The sequence below is a fragment of the Rhea americana genome, unplaced genomic scaffold (assembly GCF_003343005.1).
Source record: "Rhea americana isolate MKP2758 unplaced genomic scaffold, rheAme1 scaffold_108, whole genome shotgun sequence".
NCBI classification, from domain to species: Eukaryota; Metazoa; Chordata; class Aves; order Rheiformes; family Rheidae; genus Rhea; species Rhea americana.
This window is the reverse complement of record NW_028185128.1, coordinates 1329471-1352647: the sequence shown is the minus strand read 5'-3', so window position 1 is coordinate 1352647 and position 23177 is coordinate 1329471. Positions and strand designations below refer to the sequence as shown.

Sequence of the window (23177 nt, the reverse complement as noted above, 5' to 3'; positions counted from 1 at the left end):
CTTCATCAAGAACAACAAGTGATGAACCAACAACAAAAGTCTTGTTGCTCCTACTACAAAGGCAGAACATCAAGTGCATTACTGTCTGTAGAAGAGGCACCTGAAAGTGGATGAATTGTGACGTGAATTGTGACCTAAACTGTGAGTGGAATACAGCCCCTCCAGCCAGAGTATGAAAGAAGCCTTGGGAAAAGTCACTAAATCAGGAAATTGRCAAAAAACAACAGCCAGAAAAATTTTATGCAGAGAAGTATTCAAATTTAAGAGGTCTGCTGGCAGGAAATGAAATGGCAGTGAGCAGTCTCTGCTCCCTTCCACACTTCACAACGCAGGGATCGCGTGAGATAAGGCTTTACTACATCAGTGCTAGAATGCACATGTGCCATCTCCTGCATAAAGAAATTTGTTATATTGCCAGAAGATTTTGCTAAGTTGTCTGATGATCTTCCTCGAAATTTAAGTCTTCATGTGTAATGGATCTTTCCAAGCGAATACCGTTCTTTAGGTGTATGGGAAAAGGCRGAAAGAGTTAATTCTAATATTATGGCTTTCTTTGTTGCCATATAGCTGCAGCTACTGATTGAAGGACATTTTTGGGGTCAGGGTAAAACTGCCTCTTTGGACAGCAATGCAATCCTGCATTAGATTAAGCTAATTAATCTTACCAAAGCTCTTGGTGAGATGTCACAATTATAGTAAGTATTGCAATATGTCACACTAATTATTATTGGAGATGGAAGGTCAGAAGGAGCAGAAAAATGAATGAATATTCCCACCAATTTTTAGGCTCTTTTATTATAAAGGGAGAAGAGGTCTTAGCTCTGCATCAATAAGAAAAATGTATCTTCTAGAAAGCCATTCAAGAGGAAGCTTAACTCTACAAGTTCTGAATTGCAATACACCTTGCCTATAATATTCTTGTAAAAATACTTTGCTTACTTCTGTAACTTACCGCAATTAGATGGTGTTGCATCTTTTTGACCAATATATTTTAACTCTGAAGTCAGTACACACTACTATGAAAAACAGGACATTTAGTAAGAGAATGAAACTAATGTCAGCTTCAAAAATATTTTAATAAAACTTAAGCTGTACCAGTCAAATTTAACAGGGACACAGATAAGTTATTTCTGCCTAAAACTTTGCCTATTGCACTCTTCTCTTACCTACTGCCTTGTTAGTTGTATCCTCCTCTGTGCCCTGCTCAATTCATTCATGATCTCCCATTTCTGATTTTCCATTCTACTTTAAAATCTACACAACTGTACTAGTCTGTCACTGAAAAAAAAAAATTGTTTACTATACATATATAGCCATTTCCTTTTTGGATTATTTGAATTGCTAAGTTACTGAACTAGAATGAACAGATTTTCTATCTTATTACAAGAATTCTAATACTGCTGGCCAGTAACTCATTTTTTTCTTAATATCAGTTATAGTGTTACCTGTCTAAAACTCAAACTCAGGTTAAATAAACACCTTTCTGCAGTGTCCTCTTTCAGTGTTAAGCAACTGAGAAGGCTTTTCTCTTTTCTGTTAAGGAGACTGCCCATAAAAACTAGTAAGAGTTTTATTATTTTGCAATTTTTTATTATTACAAAATGCAATAATTTAAGCTTTCTTCTACATTTCTTAACATTTAAATTCTCTTTTTAGAAACTGTGCCAAACTGCTGAAAAGCATCAGAAGCATAAAATTTATTTAAGGCTTTTAGTTAGCTGGCACTTTTCGCAACATAACTAGAATGATAACACTATGGAGTTTCATATCCCTTCCAATGACATAAACTGAGGGATATTTTCCAGTTTGCAGCTAAGTACAAAACTTATAGGTGTTGAAAAATAAAGTGAAAAGGAGATACAGGAGAATCTCCACCTCACACTGACTCACACTGAAAATCCAGGAGATTGTATATAGTATATAAACAAATAAATCTTGTCATCATTAACCTTCTGCTTTTTGTAATTCTTCAACTTTTCTGTAACTGATAGATTATCTCTCAAGGCAATCAGTCTATAAAAAATTACAGCACTCTTTCCGGTGGCACCTTTCCTCCAAACATTTCTACATGTGCTATTCGATTTTGTTTGACAAGATTAACCATCTTATTTCTGTCATTCATGTCAGAATCTGAAACAAAGTAAACTTGCTAACTGTATCAAATCCAAATTCGTAAGGGTCATTATTCTATTCTGCCTTCTCTCTTAGAAGATCGTATCTAAATAACTTGCACATTGAAGAAATAATTCCTTGTCATACAACATTAAATAGATGAAAGCCAATAAAAGAGACTTTTCTTGAAGGATGATCTGAAGGCAGAGAAAAAAGGATACTTTAATGATAAATACATCATGATAGCTTTTAAATGGCAAATTATTTTTATTAGCTTTTACTTAAGAGCCAAACTAATGAGTTAAAACACAAACAAAAATCCAATCAAACAAAAAAACCTGCAGGAGTGAGATCTACTTTAAGTTCCAGAACATAATCTTCGGATGAAGTCTGTAAATGAAGGTATATTAATGCTCTTTTTTGATTAAATATTGCAATAAAAAAAGAAGTGTTTTCTAACACTAAAATGCCACAAGTATCAATAAAAAGGGTAAGGGAGATATGAACAGTAGGTAATCCCTTAAGATAGGATCTATATAAATAGCTCAAAGGAAGCATGCCAGTCATTTCATAGTTTGTCCCAATGTTCAATTTTCAACTGAGCTTAGCTGAGTTCATTCATTAGTTTTATTACCTGAAATTAAAGAAACAAAGCCTACCAGCTGAAGTAAAATCTGGTATTTGGACAAATTTATGAAAAATTTGAAGGAAAATTTTTCATCAACCTTACTATACTTCAATTTTCACAAGTAAAAACAGTAAAATTCTTTTAGTTTATTTCATATAGCCTTCATTTTTTTCTGCCCCCTCCCTAACCATTTCCAACTTACAGTAATGCACATTTCTTTATCAAAGTACCTGACTTCAGTTGAGGTGTTTCATAACCTCTTCAGCAGTCAAAACCAAAAGAGAATAGCCAGATGCATTAACTTATGAATCCTACAGGAAATCAAAGATGAAACAGCTGAAAACCAGCCTGGTAAAAGACCAGTACATGATAGATATGATACCAATTTTTAAATAAATGGGCCAAAGGAAATTCTTAAAAAAGAAAAAAGAAAGAAAAAAAAAGCCTAAGCTTTGCTCTCCGTAAATCTATAGAAGTTGTAACTTGTAATTCAAAAAAATATTAATCAACATATGGATGACTATAACATTGAGAAAGAGACGTCAACATGTAAAAGGAAATCACATCCAATAAACCTCCGAAACCTCTAAAAGTGGTAAGAACAGGTGGCTAATGGAAATACCAATTAAACTGTCCACTCAGATTTCCAATGGCTTTCAATAAGGTCTCTCAAAGGAAACTAAATAAATAATAGATAAAAGATCCTTGAACAGATGAATAATCGGTTAAGGTATCAGCAAACAAAGTAAACTAAAGACAGGCTAGCAGTAATTGGTTAGTTTATGGATGAAGATAAGTGGCAGAGTCTCTCAGAGATCTGTGCTGCTCAGTTTACTCAGTTTGGAAAAGATGATCAAGAATACTGAGGTGACAAAGTCCAGTGACAGTACCACAGCATATTCAAGACAGAGATGAGGACTGCCAGTGAAGAACTGCAAAGAGACTTAAAATTTTCCATCAGACAGCATAAGTGAAGTGCTGCAGAAGAGAAGACTCTCATCTACATAAGAACAACAGGCTTTAAGCTGAGCATTAACACTGAGGAATGAGAGAGTGGTTTTATAGCAGGTAGTTTCAAAGAATTATCTGCTTGATGCTTGTGGCATCAAAAATCTAATCCTGTATTAAGATTAAGAAAATGAAAACAAAACCAAGCATAACTATTCCACAATATAAATTCAGTGTGCCCACACATTGAATATAATACATTGTTGTGTTTCTCATCTATAAGAGAAGGATACAATAGAAGAATCTTAGATAGTAAGAATTCAGAGAAGAGCAAGACCTTTCTATAAGAGGTATAGAAAGAACTATAATATGAGGAAGGACTTGCACTAGAAAAAGACAATGGAGATACGAAGAATTGTATAAAACCGATAGAGAGGAAACGAATTAGATGCAGGCAATGCAACTAGAAGGTACGCTAACTTTCACAGGAGAGTGCTCTTCCCATAACATACTCTGAGGTTCATACTGGAATTTCTAAACAGAAAAATATCATCAGCTCTGGTGATTTCCAGAAAACAGAAAGAAAACTAGCTCTGGAAGCTTTAATGGAGGAGAGGGAGGAGAGCAAGGAGAGCGAGGAGAGCGATTACATATGAAGACAGAGATGGAGCACTAAAGAGACTGCCATCTGTGTTTGCTTTTGCCTTTGTCCATTTTTAGTCATCTTATGTCAGGAAATCATCTTCAACTATACTAACGTTCAGGCCTTTGAGAGACTTCTCCCTCACTTCAGAGAGGCTCTCCATTTGTGGAACAAACGCACACAATACATAGTGAGCCAGMGCAAAAAAACACTCGTCTTCTGAAAATTTCAGCAGAAAACCAGGAAAAATATCATACCCTTCATTATACAAGGGGAAACAAGCCTGAACTTATGCAACAATGCAGACATTTTAAAATCAATTTATTTTATTTTATGTTGTAACTTTAAATAACATATCAATATGCACATTATGCTGAACGATTTTTCTTAATCTCAGCTTTTCTACCAGTCTGTATTTTCTCAAAATCAAGTTTTAAGGAATAAATACCACTCAACTATTGTTAATTTAAATTTAAACTTCCCTCAGCTTTATTTAAGTCAAACCTTGCTTTTAACCCACAAAGCAAAGGTTTACTTATAGAAACACATTCTAGTGAGCCAATTTGGTGATTTTTCTTTGACCTTATTTCAGAATTTCTGAAAGATTCAAAAATTACATAGATTGCTATACCATCTTGTTTCAAGTTTCAGTTCTTAATATAGGTGCAAGAGTCACAATACTCAGTAATGGACAAAGAGCTGAAAAAAATTTCCCCCCATACAAATCAGTAGAGAAATCCATTTATTGCAACAAATTTCAACTTAATAAACACTCAATCTGAAGTTTCTATTATTCAAACACTAGAGCTCTTTTACATTAGAGAAAATTTTGCAATTTCAAAAGACCTATTTATTGATCCACTAGTGACAGGAGTAGGAGAAGAAATGAACAAAGTCTTAAAAATTTTATCTTCAGAATAGTAAATGCTATCCCCATAGTAAGTAATACAGATATAGCTGCACAAATGCTAGACAGTATAGGGGAAGACTGTGTACTACTAGTCACTTAAAGTATTTTAAAAAAGTTCAATTGCAAAAGGAAGAACCATCAAAAAGGAAACGCTACTGCAACAGAAACACTGTCAAAACAAGCTCTTATTACCTCATCATGTGTGTATCTGTAATCTGCCTTCTTTGATTTCAGATCCCATAATACCACTGTTCCAGATTCAAAGCCAATCAGAAGCTGCAATAATAAACATAAATATTAAGTCTTTATATAGAAAAGCAAAAGAACATTGTTATAATACCTATAGTTCTTGCCTCATGGAGATACAGCATAATATTAGATGAAATAACTGGAAGTTGTGTGAAGACAGAAATTGTTGAGGTTTTCACAGCTTCTCACTATTAGAGAGGTGATTTACTTTGTCCTTGCTTTGCCTTTCTCCTACACTTCCAGCTAACACAATGCTAACACAATTGAAGCTCAYACAATGTTAGAAAATATTTTGCATTTATCTTCAGAAGAGTCCTTGGAAAYCCCTTTGAGTCGCATAATGGCAGACATTAAATTCTTTCCTAAAGATATCTTTTCCGGGTGAAAAGGGGAATGGAGTGGTTAGAATTGACATAAGGATGACACACAACTACTTTTTATTCATTAACCTGCATTTTTGCTCCCTGGTGTTTGCTCTGCTAAGATCTGCTGAAAGAACACACTGTCCCTTCCCGAGGTTCTAGGTAACAGCTTATTGTCTGTAAGGAAACTATGTACTATGAACTTTTTCCAGATGTCAACCACAATCAAAAAAAAATTGACTAATAGAAGGCTAAAGCAAACACGTTAATCTGCTAAGAGGAAAGCTAGAGAGAAATTAAGTAATTTTCAACATCATCTTTTCCCTAGAAGCAAAACTCTAATAAGTCATTCCTGCAGGGAACAAATACTTGAATTAACATATTGTTGAGGATCTAAATTGTTTTGTTCTCTGTAAGTGCCACTTTAGATAGGAAAACAAGTTCAACATAGGCAGCAGTAAGAGTCTTGGAACTTGTTACACAGTAGAAGAGGGCAATGAAGCGTCACCTTTCACAGTAGTAGAGGTTCATAGYGCTAAGTAGTAGGCTTGCAGTCCCACTTCTTTCTCTCAGTATGGAGATACAGAAAAGGGGCATTTGGCTGCTGCGATTTACCTGCTGTTGAAACAATCTGAGAGGAAAAAGAGGTGGCCTGAGGGAGTGAACTTCAGGCTACCAGTTAAGGCACTGCCTTTGCATACATATCTGTGCAGGCAGGGAAAGATCTACATGACTTTGGTCTACTGCTATCCCTGGAAGTTTTGCCCTGACAACCTTTTCAGGATGTCAAGCTCTCCAGTTATATTTCAGTGCTCTACAGCACTAGGATACTCTAAAACATTAAATACATTTGATCTAGCAAAAATGGGAAATAGCAAGTAAACTAGTACAGCAAATACTAGATATTTTTCCCTCACTACACTTCTAGGTATATTAATAWTTTAAAATATCCTCCTTACCTTAAGATACATACTTTATTTTTTATTATTTTCCTATTTTGATTTTAAACATTAGAAAAATCACAATGTGTGGTAGTCTAGTGCCTGGGTATGTTTAAAAATAATACTGTTGACAGAGCCTCCTGTGCACTGCATTTTTAAGTTTTATTTTTAGCAGTATTTTTCTTATGAAAAGGATAGGAATGTAAGGTCTAATCTTACCACAGCGAGAAATACCATTATTGATAAAAACAAGAAGATTTAAACTTTAATTGACAATGACTGAGTGGGAGGAGGGCATGTGGAATATACCAGAACAAATAGATAATTTGTGTTTCTGGAGCTATCATAGCTTCACTATATTCATTCATACTCTAGAGCCCAAGATTCTGGAACATGATTCAAATCTAACTCTACAAAGAAAGCCATTACAGTGAGGCACTTATTTCAACAGGCTTGATCCAAATGCAAAAGATCTATTGACGAAATTCTTCTTAGACAGAATCCTCAGAAATCTACATTTCAGGCTAATAGCTAGCATGCTATTAAAACATAAAAAATAAAACATTAAAACCACTGCTGAGACATTACTACTATCCCCTGAACTTTTCACTTTTGCTCACTACTTAAAAGGACGTGTCAAAGAAAAGAAAAGAAAAGAAAAGAAACAGCACACAAGCTATATAATCTGAAGATCATTCAAAAGGGTGGATGAGTCCTGTGATACCACCCTAAGATTTGTATAAGAGGTCTGACACCTGAAGCATAGATTCAGTCTTGCAACCATGACTGAAGTGGGGAATGAATTACAGCAGAATCATAGTAAACAGGGGTCAGCTTTGGCAGGGGTCTACACGTGTGACCACGCATAAGTGATTCCATAACATGCAACCTTCTGTGCAATAAGGCATTTAGAAAACACAGATAAGATGCTAGTCCCACACAAATGGAAGTGTTTCTTTTCTTAGTGCAGACTTCTGAAGGTTTCCTGGAATCCATTACTTTCTAACACAATCATCTTCTCCCAGCAAAAGGAGAAATCAAGTGGGAGAAGGCATCGTCTAATCAGTTGAGAAAAAGTATCGTATTATGCTGCTTAGCAGAAGTCCCTTCTTTATGAAAATGTATAATATAATGCTACAGTAATTGCTTCACCCACAGAAGACATACTACTGCTTTAATTTAGTTCCTTGCTTTTGTCTTTTAATTCACAAAATCTTCATTGCAAAATCTTCCACCTTGCTTTTGTGAGAGCCTTATAACAGGTCTTCCAGAGCAAAGGGTAATACCTAGATATTTGGGGTAGTAATACAGGAGGAACTTATGGCCACTGATTTCACAGCTCAAATTCTTCTTTGTGGCTGTTGTGTCACAGTACATGAAAATGTGTGTCTTGTGAGAACACATACTATGAAAAACATTTTGTCAAGACAAAAGATCATGTTGTTAATATCTCCCAAGAAGGAGAAGACAAGTCGAACACATAGTTCATTATAACATGTTTGAGTCAAGATGATTTCCTGAAGTAGCTCTTGGTACTGCAGGCCAGTTAGAATTGCAAGTGATTTATTATAAATGCTAGATGCTGCCTGCTAAATAATGCTATGCCAGTTAGATGTTGAATCTATTCAAAAATGCTGCTTTGAATACGCAAAAAAAAAGAGATAAACTACACAGTATTCTACATAAATATACTTCAGTGACCACAAAGCATTAAAGATTTGTGAAACTGTAACAGCCAAGAGCATTATAAAGTTTATTTATTTTCCATACAACTATTTCTGTATTCAGGTTATATTTGCTTTTTGATCAATAACATCTTAATGTTTACTATAATTCTTTAGGTTTCTTGCTTCTGTTTTCAAGGGTTTTTGCAATTAAGCACTTTAACCCGTTTTCAAATTTTGCTGATTACAAGATGCATTCAAATTACCCGAGCTCATCTGAGTACAATGTGGCCCTACAGTCATGTCTATACCTTGCTTCATGTTTTTCAACACCAAAATCTTAATCTATCCCCTCTCATTTACTCAATTCCTTCTTAAGAAGCAGTGGAATTTACAAATATTTTTAAAATAATTGAAAAAAAATTACTTGAAAAATAGTGTATTTGATCTTTAAACATATCCTACCTTTCCTTCATCCATTGGATTGTCACTAATATGGACAATAGGTCCTGGGTGAGATTTTGATGACCTAAACAAGAAACATTTCCACTTAATTAAACGAGAAGTTTTCCCCTGTCCAAAACTGCATTGCAAAAAAAAAAATAAAAAAAAAAAAAACCCCAAACCCTCATATCATACCTCATTAAATGATTGCAAGTAGTACAAAAATTAGATTTCTGCACTTTCACAGTGAAACATCAAGAAATATAGACAAACAATGAAGCGGTCAACTTTTTGGAAAAATGAAATTAGAGACTACTTAATACACTGATTAATCAAAGAGTATTTTAAAGTTTCATGAAAAACAAAATACTATTGTTAAGTTCCATATAATATTTGTTTTAAAAAAATACTGTTTCCTTCAAACAGCTGCAGTACAGCTTCCAGCTTGTTACATTTCTGTATACATGTAAGATATTTTATGAATGCTATTACTAACTCCAAACACTATAGCTGCTAAATCACAGGTGGGACCAAGTCCCTATACTATTTTCATAAATCCTTGCCAGTTTAAATTGCATAGTAACTAGAAAGCTATACTCTGTTTCCTTTCCTCTCCCACATGCACATTTGTGGACAAGAGGATATAATATGCTCTCTAAATCATTCATTTGCAGATGAGGAAAACTGAAAAAGAATTAATGTGACTTTCTTCAATGCTGTGCAGTTTCCCCATCACTTTCAGTGAACATATTAATGCCACTTGTTTCTTTATCTTAACAAAGAAAGTGATAGACATGCATTTATGCAATACATTTTCAGATCAGTAATATTCAAATAAGAAATATTAGACTAGAAATATAAAAAATGATTTAAATAAGTTACTAATCTGTCAGTAAAACAGGTGACCAACACAAGCAAAGAAACAGTCTTCTACAGTGAATCCGAAAATCTGTATGTTAAACACTGCCTTTTGCAAACTTGTCTGTGTGTGTAAAAAAAAAAAAAAAAAAAGCTGACAAGAAAAGGTGAATCTTTCTCTTCCAAATTCTAGGAAGCATTCCCAGAATTTCAGACATCACTAATGAGTCTTAATTGAAGCGTGGCATATAATATACTTTTAATGAGACAAAAAAGGAAGGGAGGGAGTTTGGATGGAACCTAATTCTTTAAGTTATTCTGCAAATACTATGCCATTTTTGGATAAACTATCGTGACTTCCCCAAACAGCTCTGGCCATATACAGTATATTTTCCCTACGAGCTATAATTACCTTCACTAAATTTTTATGCACATAGTCCTCGTTAAGAGGAAAACTGGGGACATTTATTAAAGGAAGACATAGAAAGCAAGCAATATTTTCCAAAAATTATGCATGAATCAATACATTTTCTGGTGTGTGATTCAGTAGTTATCTGTAAATGAAATTCTATCATTTAACAGCAGAGTCTACTCTATGACATACTATTAAAATAAGAGAGGAAATTTTCTACAGAATTGCTTTTCATGATAGCAATCTCCAAGTTTCTGGTCCTTCTTTATTACCTTAAATTTTGTGCAGGTTAACAAAATCTTGATTATGCACATACTGTAAACTTATCATACTTTCACAATCATACATCTTTAAAAACATTTAATATACACAGTCCAGAGCTGTAGTCAAGAATCTACTGTGCAGAAGTAAATACTGGGAGGACTGGTATCTTTTGTTTCTAAATTTGTGGAGTAAATGGAAGGACTTCTTCAAATCTAAAGATGACTACTCCTTTTCCCCCAGAACCAAAATAAAACTGAGAATTTAGCATTTCCAATTAAAGAAAAGGGATATAATCCTTTGCTCGCACATTAGACACACAAAATCTGCAGTTATAAACTCCATGTAAGCTATTTTAAGAGTTAATGACATTTTAGTGTGAAGTCATTCTTATACTTGTATCTTCAAGTCAGTAAATGCTTTCTGCTTATTTTTAAGCACTTGAACTCTGTTTCTTTTGACAAAAAGGAACGATTTATTAATCGCTTATTTTAGACGTTAAAAAGTTATCATTACCTTTATCTACATTTAAAAGACTGTTACTACAAAGTTGGCACAACTAGATAAAACATTATGTCAGAAGAAGCAAATCTTGAAAGAAGTCACCTTTGACTCTTTCAGCTATTACTGAATATTTTATTTTTCAAGACTTTAGCTATTTTGAAAGTAGCCGGGGGGTGAGGTGTGGGGAAGCAAACAAACCCCCAAATAAAGTTTTTCAAACCAGAATAGCTAACAAAACACAAGAGAGCGGCTAACAATGTTTACTGTTAAGGTTTTAAACAAATTAGAACCCTATCTTCATTTTGTGTGTAATGAACGGGACAGTCCACTTCTGGACATTTAAGATTCAATAGTTTTCAATATTCAAACAGTTTCTAATTCTACTCATGTACTGCCCAAGTATGGACATTATTAAAATGGTACAGAGTTAGAGGTATTATGTTGGCTTCTTACTATTGAGAGGATAACCTACATCTGTTTTCAGAGTCTGGCAAATCATGAGTTTGATGCATGCTTCAAAGACAAATATAATATTCTGGGAACAAAACATTAGTTTTATTACTTCTTTAACCACATATAAACAACAGCACATGTAAGTATATGTTTTTACCCACAAACTGCTACATTTTCATAGACAATTCTATTATTAAAAGAGGAGGTGAAATGACAGTAGCTGTAAAAAAAAACAAACCAAAACAAAAAAAACCCACAACACTTTGTTCTCAGAATAGGCTCATTTAAATGCACATTTACGACCAGTAATTTTATACCTAGCATATATTAATTCTGTCACAACAGAATTTGTACTCTGAAATTTATCTGATAAGGATTACTTAAGCTAAGTATTCTAGAAAACATGCTGATGTTATATAGAGTTCTAGGCATCACAGCCTTCAGTGAAATAAAGATTGACAACAAAATAAAAATGATACAGTCCTTAAACTAACCACCTCCATCTAGACTTTAATCTCCAACCACATATGTGACATATTCCCCTAAATATCACATGCCATATTTTAGCATACTTTACGATGATAAAGAACTAGAGATTTTATTTATATATATAGTTAATGATTTTTCTCTCTACTGTAGGCACTATGATGAAACTGTTTTAGGCAGAAACAGATATGTAAGTTAACACTAACACTTCGCATTTATGAGAATAAAATGTACTCACATGACTATTAATATACTTTGATTATATTGTCTGTTTAATAAGCCTAACAGGCGACACTATCTAACAAAGACATTTTTGCAGCTAGTATTAGTAACATCTGGGACATTCCTGTTCCCTCCCCTCAAGAGGCAATACTTGATTAAACTCACAGTTCAATGGCTTTATTCCACATGATGACATAGCCTGAGAGAGTGAATGATTCCACATTGACAATATGAATGTTTCCTCTTTCGGTGCCCACATACAGCCATTTGCTTTGGAAAGGCAGATGACAAAACGTTATCCTGCAAGAGAGTACCACAAAAATAATTTTTTTTTGAAGAAAAGTTTTTTATAAAAGCTATAGTTCTTCAAATGTCTAACTGCCAAAAAAATTGAAAGAAAGGCACCATGTAAATGGGAAGAGATATAGCTATTTACTTTTATCATGTACTGGTTTTGCTAGCTTTTTCTACCCATGAGAGATTCACAGGCAATAAATAAGAAACAAAGTATGGTATTCTAAAACTATTAGGTAATTAAAAAAAAATCGTAGTCACCTTGGAAACTACCACACCGAATGCTTTTAAGGCTACTGCCATTTTAAACTTAAAATTCTCTACTCCTATGCTACAAAACATACTCTATTATATTATTATACTCTATTATATTATACTTTACTATTATTTGGTCGAGGGAGGTGATCCTGCCCCTCTACTCAGCCCTGGGGAGGCCTCATCTCGACTACTGTGTCCAGTTCTGGGCTCCCCAGGACAAGAGAGACATGGAGCTACTGGAGAGAGTCCAGCGTAGGGCTATGAAGATGATCAGAGGGCTGGAGCACCTGCCCTGTGAGGAACGGCTGCAATAGCTGGGCCTCTTCAGCCTGGGGAAGAGAAGRCTGAGGGGGGATCTTATCAATGTGTATAAGTTCCTGAAAGGAGGGTGTCAGGGGGACGGGGACAAACTCTTTTCAGTTGCCCTGTGTGACAGGACAAGAGGCAATGGGCAGAAATAGAATCACAGGAAGTTCCGCCTGACCGTGAGGGGGAATYTCCTCCCTGGGAGAGTGACAGAGCACTGGCACAGGTTGCCCAGAGAGGTTGTGGAGTCTCCTTCTCTGGAGATCTTCAAGGCCTGCCTGGATGCAACCCTGTCTAACATGCTGTAGGTGACCCTGCTKGAGCAGGGAGGTTGGACTAGATGATCTCCAGAGGTCCTTTTCAACCTTACTGATTCTATGATAACTTACATAAATTATAACTTTGAAATCTATTGCTAATTTCAAGTTCTAAAGAACGAAGGATTTTTAGAAGTAACATTCTGCTGTTTTAGCTGTTGGAGCGAGGAGATGAAGGCAGAACTTAAAATATGGAAAGTGCAAGTTTACATGTAAATCTAAGTAGARCAAACTAAAAAACTATCCTAAGGCCTGCAGTTATAAAAGCTACTGTAAAAGTAGTTCAAGTTTTGGGGTATTATTTTACTTAAATCATGTTTTAATGTCCTGCTTTCTGCTTCTCTCTCCTGCTGCTAGAAGAGAACATCGGAATAAAAAACAAAAGCTAACAGTTGTCTGTACCAGCAGATAACAGTTCTGTGACTGCAGATCTGGTGAAAACAATAGTATTTGAAAATTTGGTCATATATTCAGTCCTGACTACTGTTTACTTTGTCTTCAAAATTGCTAAGGTATTGATGTCCGTGTAGAAATCGCAGCTTCTAAAAATRTTTGCGTTTCTTTGGAACAAAAATACTATCTTTAATGCTAATGCCTAGATACTTTCTACAAACTGGAAATTCTAACACATTTACTTTGATAAGATCCAATATGGAAAAAATAAAATAGACACAAACTACTTGGACCATCAACTTCAGGCTTTCACAAATGTTTCCATGACAAGGTAAAATAATTATTCAATGGAAATTTTTTCTGTCAGTTCTAATTCTTAGCTTTACAGATTTGTGCTTCTTCTTTTCTCCCTGTTGGACTCTCTTTTTGCCAAATCCCTGCATCACTTCACAAGTCTGTTAATAATTATTTAGGCAAAGAACCCAAACAGCTTAGATGCTTCGTACTAGATGCTGTATACACACATTTAGCTTCAGTAAAAAAGCAATGACTAATAGCAGTAATGCAAAAAACTTGTTAATGGCTGAAAAACTGTTACATTATAWTACAGGTTTCAAAAGTTAACACTTTCATAGTACTACTAACTGGATCGCAAGTATACATTTTTACTGTTTTTAACACTCATGTTTTTTTTATTTAGGGAATGCTGTTTAATCAAATCAATTTTTAATTTCTGCATTTTCTGATTTTCTTCATTTCCCATGCCTGAATATTTAAGCTGAAAGGTTGTGCTAACTTTTTTCACTGATATCTTAAATAAAAAAAAACTATATACAAGATTTAAAAATGTTCCTCTAGCACAGTAAAGTTGTAGAGGTCATTACATTTTTAGTATATACAGTAATCTGCACACACTGCAGGTGAACCTGATTTGAGTTTCACCAATGTCCTTGAAAGAAAATAAAGTTGATTTTATTAGAAGTTGAAATCATGCATCCCTACATATTCTCATTAGGCAGATCCCCAAAACTTTACTGCCCATGAACAAAGCAGGGAAGTGGTGCAGTGAGAGGCAGGAGGTGAAACACAAAGCCTCCAGGCTCTGCAAGCCACAGCTTCCCTTCGTGCCACGGCTCTTYGTGCTGGCAGGTCTGGCAGATTTAAGAGCACAGCCTAGGAGCCAGAGACTGTACTCAGCAGAGCCATGGACCTATTTGCATTAACCCATAAGTTAATACTGTCACCTGTGGTTTTCCAGTATTCTCTCATTATGAAGAAAAGAATCTGCTTCCTATCCTCTAAAGGTGGTAAAAATATAAATTGGGGCTGCAGCTTTGCATGCCATAATGAAAGTGCAAACATTACAGGAAAAGAGTGCATCTCACCCCCTCCTCCCCGTACTCTTGATGCCTTTCTTGAATAGTTCTGAACTTTATCCAGTTTACTGCCTACTCTGTGCAAGTGAGATTTTGTCAATGGTTGGCATGCAGTGAAATGTTTCCACATCAAAAGAGGAAATTACAGCTGAGCAAGTACCTTTACAAAATGTACAAAAATCTCAAAACCAAAGGTTGAAACTCTGTAAGCTTGTCATGTAAACACACACACACACATATAAAAAAATAAAAACACATGCAAAACAGTTCTTGACCTTATCCTTCAACGTGTACTTTTGYCAGGCTTCTACCATCACAAAAAGTGTTGGATGAATATCATACAACCTAAAAATATTCTTCTGAAGCTTTAATGTTTAACAGATCTATTGACGAATAGTTAAATCCGAAAGAAGCTCATCATACTGATCCTGCCATGTCAAAAGAATCATTGTTTCACTTTGAACCTGGTAAACATTATTCCATTCACAAATGTAGCTTCACTTTCTCTCTCTCTCTCTTTTTTTTTTTTTTTTAAAAAAAACCTTGTTGATAAGCAAAGAAGGCATTCTTTCCACTTTTCAGAAATTCAGTTACGGTCTTGTCTGCTTAAAATAACYCTTTTCTTCACTTTTTTTTAATACATAATTTACAGGGCATTTCCAGCATCAAAGGCCATGTACTGAGCTTCTGTCTCTTCAGTATATTAAGGCTTCACCTTAAACATTATGCGGATTTTAAACAATGAGATTCAAACTTGTTTTGRTGGAAGGAAACCAAAGCTACAAATGAGATGCAAGTCACAGGTCATTCTCTTCTCAGTGCTTAGGCAATCACCATTCTTCTTTAACACAAAGACAGTAGACATTTTCCCCCCAAAAAGGTAGATTTTCCTTCAGATAACCTATCTTTCTACCACCACAAGATTAGAATAGACTCCATAACAGATACAGTATCAACAGAAATAGCAATTGCTGTATAATGCTCTGCCTATTTCCACAAGTGAAACACTGCCCCCTTTCTCCCTACCCCCAAAGGGATCCATGTACAAGAGTTGAGAGAGAGAGACTGCATAGACTAAAGATGCACTGAATCCAAATAAAATATCTTTGCAAGCCTTACTTGCATACWAATCGCAGTTGCCTGATAAAAATCTATCAGGTAGTCAAAAGAAGAGCACCATACACTTTTTCCTGCATCAAATCATTCTGACCGAAAATACTAGCACTGAAGCATCTCTAAAAAGAAAAAAAAAAAGGCTTCTGCAGCCAGCTCTTTCACAGCACAACAAATTCACCATGTTATCTCCTATCTCCCCCAGGGAATTTCAGTTACTTCATTAAGTATAGCACATTCTGTGAAGCTGATGGAACTTTTAGCATAATATAACCACTGTGCACAGTATTTTATTCCAAATATTTTWCTTTCCTATTACTGTTCAAAGGAAAAATAAATCTCTTTATGGAAGAAAGTGATATTTTAAGAMGATTTTTGTTTATTTTTAGATCTGAATTCTACAGCAAGATTCTAATACATGCTCATATTGCTGCTAAAATGAYTCTGTTTTTAAAGTCCAAACAGTTACGGCAGTTCTAAATTCTAAGGTATATGAACTTTTCCCTAAGCACAAATTTACTTCCTCACTCCATGCATATACACAAAGCAAAAATGAAAAAAAAGCTGTCTGTGAAACACATTTGTGCAAAATTATATAAAGAAAACTCAGTAGTACACTAGCATAGRAGAAAATAGACATTCTACATAGGACATTCTACATGGGGGATTTTTCTTTTGTCAATGTTCTCCTAAATCCCTCACAAAAATATTTCTTTTTCTCACTGTGCTTTGGGGAAAGTATTAGCAGTGACAGGAGAGTCTTTAAGAAGTAGTATGTAAACATACAGGATTTCCTTTATTAACTGTAAATCAAATGCCTCTTCTGATAACCTGTCAAAATTAGTTAAGAGAAAACCTTAACTGTGATCATTACACACACATCAAAATAGTAATTATAGAAAGTGATATTATTCCTAAGAAGAATTTGATTATAGAAAARCTCAAAGAATTAAACTTAAATTGGTATGTAAGTGGAAGTGACAGACTGTTCAACGGAAATACTAAGTTTCCACTGCTTTAGCAAAGGACAGTGACAAATTTTTTGATGAAAGACAAACACTGATAACAGGTTTTATTTTTACAAAGTCACTGAAATTATTGCTAGAACCTCAGACTATCATTGTAGGTCTGTAATTACTGTAATTATATTACATATTCAGATCATACATTGTGTGTGTGTGTACATATATATATATATATATATATATATGTATATGTGTGTGTATACACACACAAACACAAAATAACATTTTTGCTTTCAGAAAACAAAGTTAACCAGAATTGTCTTTGCATCTTTCTAAGTTTCTTCAACCTTTCCTATGTGAGATAGATGCCATGTAAACTTCAGAAACTGAGAAGTTTTAAAGATATTTTTGTAAGGCTAGTCTCTACATCCCCATGGTCTCTGYATCAAGTCTTCAGCGTGTACGAAGAGTCAACAGCCAGTGTCAGGATGGCATCCTAAAGAAGAAAGGATTGCCTGTGATTTTCCATTGTTCCTACAAGGGGTCTATATCCAGACYTGATAACTACAGAAGGTTTAAAATATCATCAAGAAAAAGGACAGGGTAGGGGTGAAAGGGCACATATAGAGGAAGAACTCCTCTTAAATACATCCTAAAATTATCCCCAGTAAGATCATACGGATAAAGTGCAAATATATGGGAATGAGGTAGCAAACAGGTACTTCACTCCCATGTATTTCCCATAATAACACCCCAAATGATGCTTCTCCAAGTGTGTCTACTCTGGCAGCTGCCTTCAGAGATCCTGTGTTCAGTACTACAGAAGTAATTTCAGATGTTCACTAGTGATGTCAAGACATGAGCACTGAGGAAGTAAGAGATGAGAAAAGAAATAAAACAGGACACCACCACCAYATACCAAYGYGTTACTAGGGCTATTTAGATAYCTTTCCAGAAGAAGCTCAGTTCTAGAGAGTTTCAGATTTGCTGTAGGTATGTGTATTTTTATCATAYATATTGTTGTTCTTGGCTTATATGTTCTCTTTTATTGAGTCATATTTCACTTTTCCTTTTTAGCAATGGCTTTTCAACTCCAGTTGGACTCCACTTAGAAGGGATCTCTATGTTTTTACACACAAACAGAAAAGGACTGCTTCACTGCTTGTAATGCTGGCAAAAGACTGCTCCACACCAAATTTTGGGGTGTTTGATTCTGAAGACTAGTACAATCCTACAATACTGAAGGAACACACATCCCATATCCTAAGGATTTGAGGATCTCTTTCCACCAGTGAAATCTGCGCTATATATTCATGAGCTCATGCTAGTGCATCTGATGCAATTCCAGGAGTAACCACCACCTCGGGCATGAGAAGGCCCATGTAGCTTGCTTTAACATATACAGTATAGGCTGAGTATGTTTGGCCTTGGAATTCATGCATGAGAACTTAAACAATGGCCACACGTCTGAGATACAGCTTTCCTACGGACAAGGAAGAATTAACTATGCCCATCCCTGACGGAGACAGGTCTGTCACCAGACAGACAGAGTTTAAAGACGAGGTTGAAGTCTGCCTAAGGAAGCGGCAGTTGGCCACCGTGTGTCTCATAGCACAGAACGAACACCAGTATGTGGGGGAAAAAGCTAACTGGGCAATGGAAACAGTCTCTAAAAGTTGTTTCTTTGAAACCTGAAATCTTAGGGTAACAAARCTAGGCACGTCAGCTCTGTGTCAGTGCCAAAGGCAGTAGAAAGGAATTGAGAGGCAATGCTGTCCTGACAGCTGCACTGACACGTGGCAACCCAAGTGCACGCACTGCCTCAGGAAAGTGTTTTCCAGAAAAATCTGATCTTTGCTGATGTACCAAATCTGGATACTCAGACAAACAAACAAACAAACAAACAAAACAAGCAGTTCCTTTTCTCTTAACTTCTTGATTCAAGATGAAGCTTTCTAAATACGTATTTGTGGATCATCAAGTAACATTTTCAAGTCCAATAGCTAAAAAATTTTAGATGCCAGTATGAGGGTAAGCAATCAAAAGTTCTCTTTTGATCTTGAAAAAGGAAATCAGTTTTTAAAAGTTTCAAAACTTAGTTGTGTGTCATACACTAAACTTTTACTTGATATATTATTGACTCTACTAAGACTACTAAATGTTAACTTCTCAGAAGTTTGAAAGATTACAAAGACATATCCAAAATGATACTGTTCAAAAACACATAGGGCAATGGGAAAAAAAAACACATTCCAGCTAAAGGCTGCAAATGAAATACTGATGTTAGTGTAACTACGTTACGCAGAAGGGAAAAATGTCGCCTCATTTACCATCATCTGCTCTTATGGGGGGGGGGGGGGAAGGGAACAGAAAAAAACCTGTGCATGTCCTTCTGCTATCCACGAAGTGGCAGAATTGGTCAGTTCACAAATGCAGTAAGGGGAAAGAAGGAAAAAATTCTCTCTCCTTTAACTGTCTACTAATCCATGACGTGGGATATAAAGTTACGATATTTAGTGAGATGAGGTACTGTCATAATAAAATTTACAACAAAAGCAAGTGTAAGTGCAATTTTTGGCACATTCACTGTAGACAGAGTTTGTGTTTTAAATATAAAGCTGAAGTTGCAGTTTATCAGCAGGATATGAAACCAGCAATACTTGAAGAATAAATCTGTTAACTCTGAACTGTGTGGTTTTACGTTGAGGAAAACAAGTTAAATGCCACAGCATGCAAGGTGACACATTAAAAATTAAATTGCTGTCAGCGCATCCAGTGATTGATACGCAAAGCACTTGCACACTAAGCTCTCAGCTCTATTTTTATGTTGTGATTCTAGTCCTTGTCTTTATGCTAAGCCACAAAGTCTACCTCTTTCAATATCAAATCAGGGAATGCAGGCAGCTCAGGAAGGACAGCAAGTCTGACTACTAAACATATTTTCCACCCCTATATAAGGGTGAGGTTTTTAAAATGTTCTTCACAGGTATTTACCGATACTTTTAATATCTGTATCTTGAAAACACAGAATTTCTCCTTCTATTTTCTTCTGCTTTGTAGCAGTGAACTATTAAGTTTTCTCATTCTTATCTCCACTTTTTTTTTTTTTTTTTTTAATCAAGTTAGGTTGTCATTTTATCCTCCCTGAAATACTTTGTTTTATGAAAATCACCTGCCCCATTAGTGATGTGTTAGACATTTCACATCTTAGAACAGCATGAAGTTTAATAATTCTTTCACAGCAAAAGCAATAAAGCCAGAGAAGTTATCTTACAACACACTTTCAATATTTACTTTAATAAGAAGTGTTAACTATACTTTTTTCAGAGTTAATCTAGACTAATATTAGCATCTGTTACTAAGTTTAAATAAATTCAGTAAGGCTTGCATCACATGTGAGAACACGATACCTTTATTATGTATAGGAATATTTATACATGTATGTGGATGACAAAGAAACTAAACTGTCACTTAGTGAAGGAACTTCTCAGAGCTGCACAGATCCTAGCATAGCAAATAAACCCACACATTTAACAGTGTATTGTGCAACGAGGTATTATTATACACTTTAATCTGCATTGTAAGTCACATAAGCAGCCCTTCAAGCATCATTCCGCACTCTTTCCTGGCCCCTATACACTGCTCCTCTTCTTCCTTCCCAGTCAGGGAGCAGTAGCCAAGCTTAGCGTTACTTTGGTTTAATACCGTCTAACTTTCACTGGTAACTAGAACACAGAGCAGCTGCAAAGCCCACACAAATGCGACAGGAACAAAAGGCTAGGAAACTTGCAAAACTAGCTTGCTTTGTACTGTGCTTCTGACACCTGCCAGGATTTAAACTAACAGATTTGTTATATATCAAAAACTTCATCAACCACCAGTTCGAAAGACTTATTTTAAATTACTAACCATCACTCCTACAAAAGGCAGTCCACATCAACAAATCTATTAAACTGCCAGATACTTATTTAGAGTTTATTGATACTCATTTCTAAATTCAACAGAAATTAGTCTCTTCAAAGACTCTTGGTATTTACTTTTAAAGAAACACGTTTTACTCAAATTTGAAAAGCTGCAAGTTACCTAATCAAGACATTTTCCACTACTACAAACAGAACCTTTAAAGGATAACACACGTATAGATGTAGTTTCAAAGAAAAAAACAGTATCTTTCTCACTACTTCCTGCCTTTAAAGAGTAGAAAAGCAAAAATTCACATTTTCCAGTCATATACTACAGAGTCAACACTCTGAATTAACAGGTGATTTACTACTTGAATTCAATTCTGAAATGACTACCCAAAACCCTTAACATGACACACACATTTAAAAAAGCTATGTCCATTTTTGATTCCTTATTTGAGATAGGTTCAAAACAAGYCTGAAAGAAAGCTAGCCAAAATAGATTACCAACAGGTAAAACAAATATCAATTCTGGAAACTGCATTGTGTTAAACAATGAATAGTCACTCTTGCAGATGGCTAAATGGCTAAAATCAGAGCATTAGCCAGAGCTGGAAGAGTTGTGTCATGAGAATACAGATTTCATTGATGAGTCAAACCTCCCACCCACAACTTATTTTATTTCTTCAACGGTTCAAAAGTAGTTTTTGAATTAAATCTTTTTTATCTGGGTAGCATGAATTGTTTCTCTTAGCACTGAATGCCACAAAAAAAAGTTTATTGTTCAGATCTAATTCTTACACATTAAACTCTGAGACTGGAAAACAAAAACTGGAGAATAACTGGCCCACATGTTAAGCCCAACTGTTATTAAAAAGGAAGCAAATACTGCTTCTGCAGCATCCACRCACTTACTTCCAGGTGCTCACAATCAGGTATATAATTTTAAATCTTAGCATCTATAGAGTCCTGGAGCAAATGCGGATATAACTGGGTAAGTTCTACAGTCATACAGTAATATTTGGCTTTGCTTTCCCTCCAAGGACATTTTTTCCAATTTGTTAATTTGTTTTTACTTTTACTCAAACTGATTTCCAAGATACTGAAGTTGCTTTCAAAGCACAAGCTTGCAAATTAAAGTATCACTAGAGAACRTATTACTACAAGGCTCAATTTTAGTATTTAATATTTTAATAATTCATGTTAGTGAAATTAGTTATACTTATGAGCAAATCTTAATCCCACAGCATAAATTATTTAAAAGACTTTATTAATTAGGTATCTAGCAACTTGGCACTTGTGAACTGAAACATCCAGTTTTATTCATGAATGCTCCTCTCAATAAACTTAGTAGTTAAAACACAACATAAGCCTGATCCAAGCAAAACCCATCTACTTTGAATCTATTAGGTGCAGTTAYAGCAGTAAGAGCTCTTAGTTATTAAAGTCACCAATTTAGAATTATTCAACAGTGATTTCTACTATTCTCTGAAATGCTAAATMAAAACAATCCCCTAGTAGTTAGATTACACACTTGACTATTTTATGAATTAGTCAACAGAAACACACTATTCACACAGGTACCAGTCATTCAGCATGATTTAATAAATGGCTACCATAGGATATGATTCTGGGCTCTGAAGTGACCTGACTACTTCTAGGAGCTATTATAAYGGCTACTTTAAAATGCAATTCATTACTGCACATATCAACCCTGTCTATATAAATGATATCTGCAGCATACATCACCAAAAATAACACAGAAACTCTACCTTCACTGTTCTTGACAATCACAGTGGTCTCACTACAAGCAAGTCACAGTGCTTCTCCTGAAAATAATCTAAACTCTGTCCAAAAATTATGAACTACTATGACCACTCAAAGTGACATGAGCGACCTAGACTCCCATCTCTCCTCTTGCTGATAAGAGCACACACAGTTCAACTCCATGCCACTGGCTTTGCCACTGAGACCATCACATTTATAGGAAAGTTATAGTCTAAAATTTACCACTTCAATTAAGAYAGCCACACATCTCACACTTTTATCCAACTTCAACAGAATCACCTCCTTAGGCATCCATTTTAAAGTGCAGCAGGAGGCACCCAATCACCCATGTTTTAAGAAGATAGTTATAAGCCCATATTCAAGGGTGG

The 23177-nt window shown here is 35.2% G+C and overlaps 1 protein-coding gene across 1 annotated transcript in view; it reads right to left on the bottom strand.

The window, feature by feature from the left end:
- Positions 1 to 23177, bottom strand: part of STXBP5 (syntaxin binding protein 5) — a 241811-nt gene that overhangs the window by 61946 nt on the left and 156688 nt on the right. Inside the window, exons 5-7 of the mRNA XM_085310828.1 lie at positions 12263 to 12397; positions 8923 to 8986; positions 5434 to 5517 (exon numbers count right to left, since the gene is read on the bottom strand). Coding sequence (XP_085166954.1) covers positions 5434 to 5517; positions 8923 to 8986; positions 12263 to 12397 — 283 coding nt within the window. The remainder of the gene's footprint in view (positions 1 to 5433; positions 5518 to 8922; positions 8987 to 12262; positions 12398 to 23177) is intronic.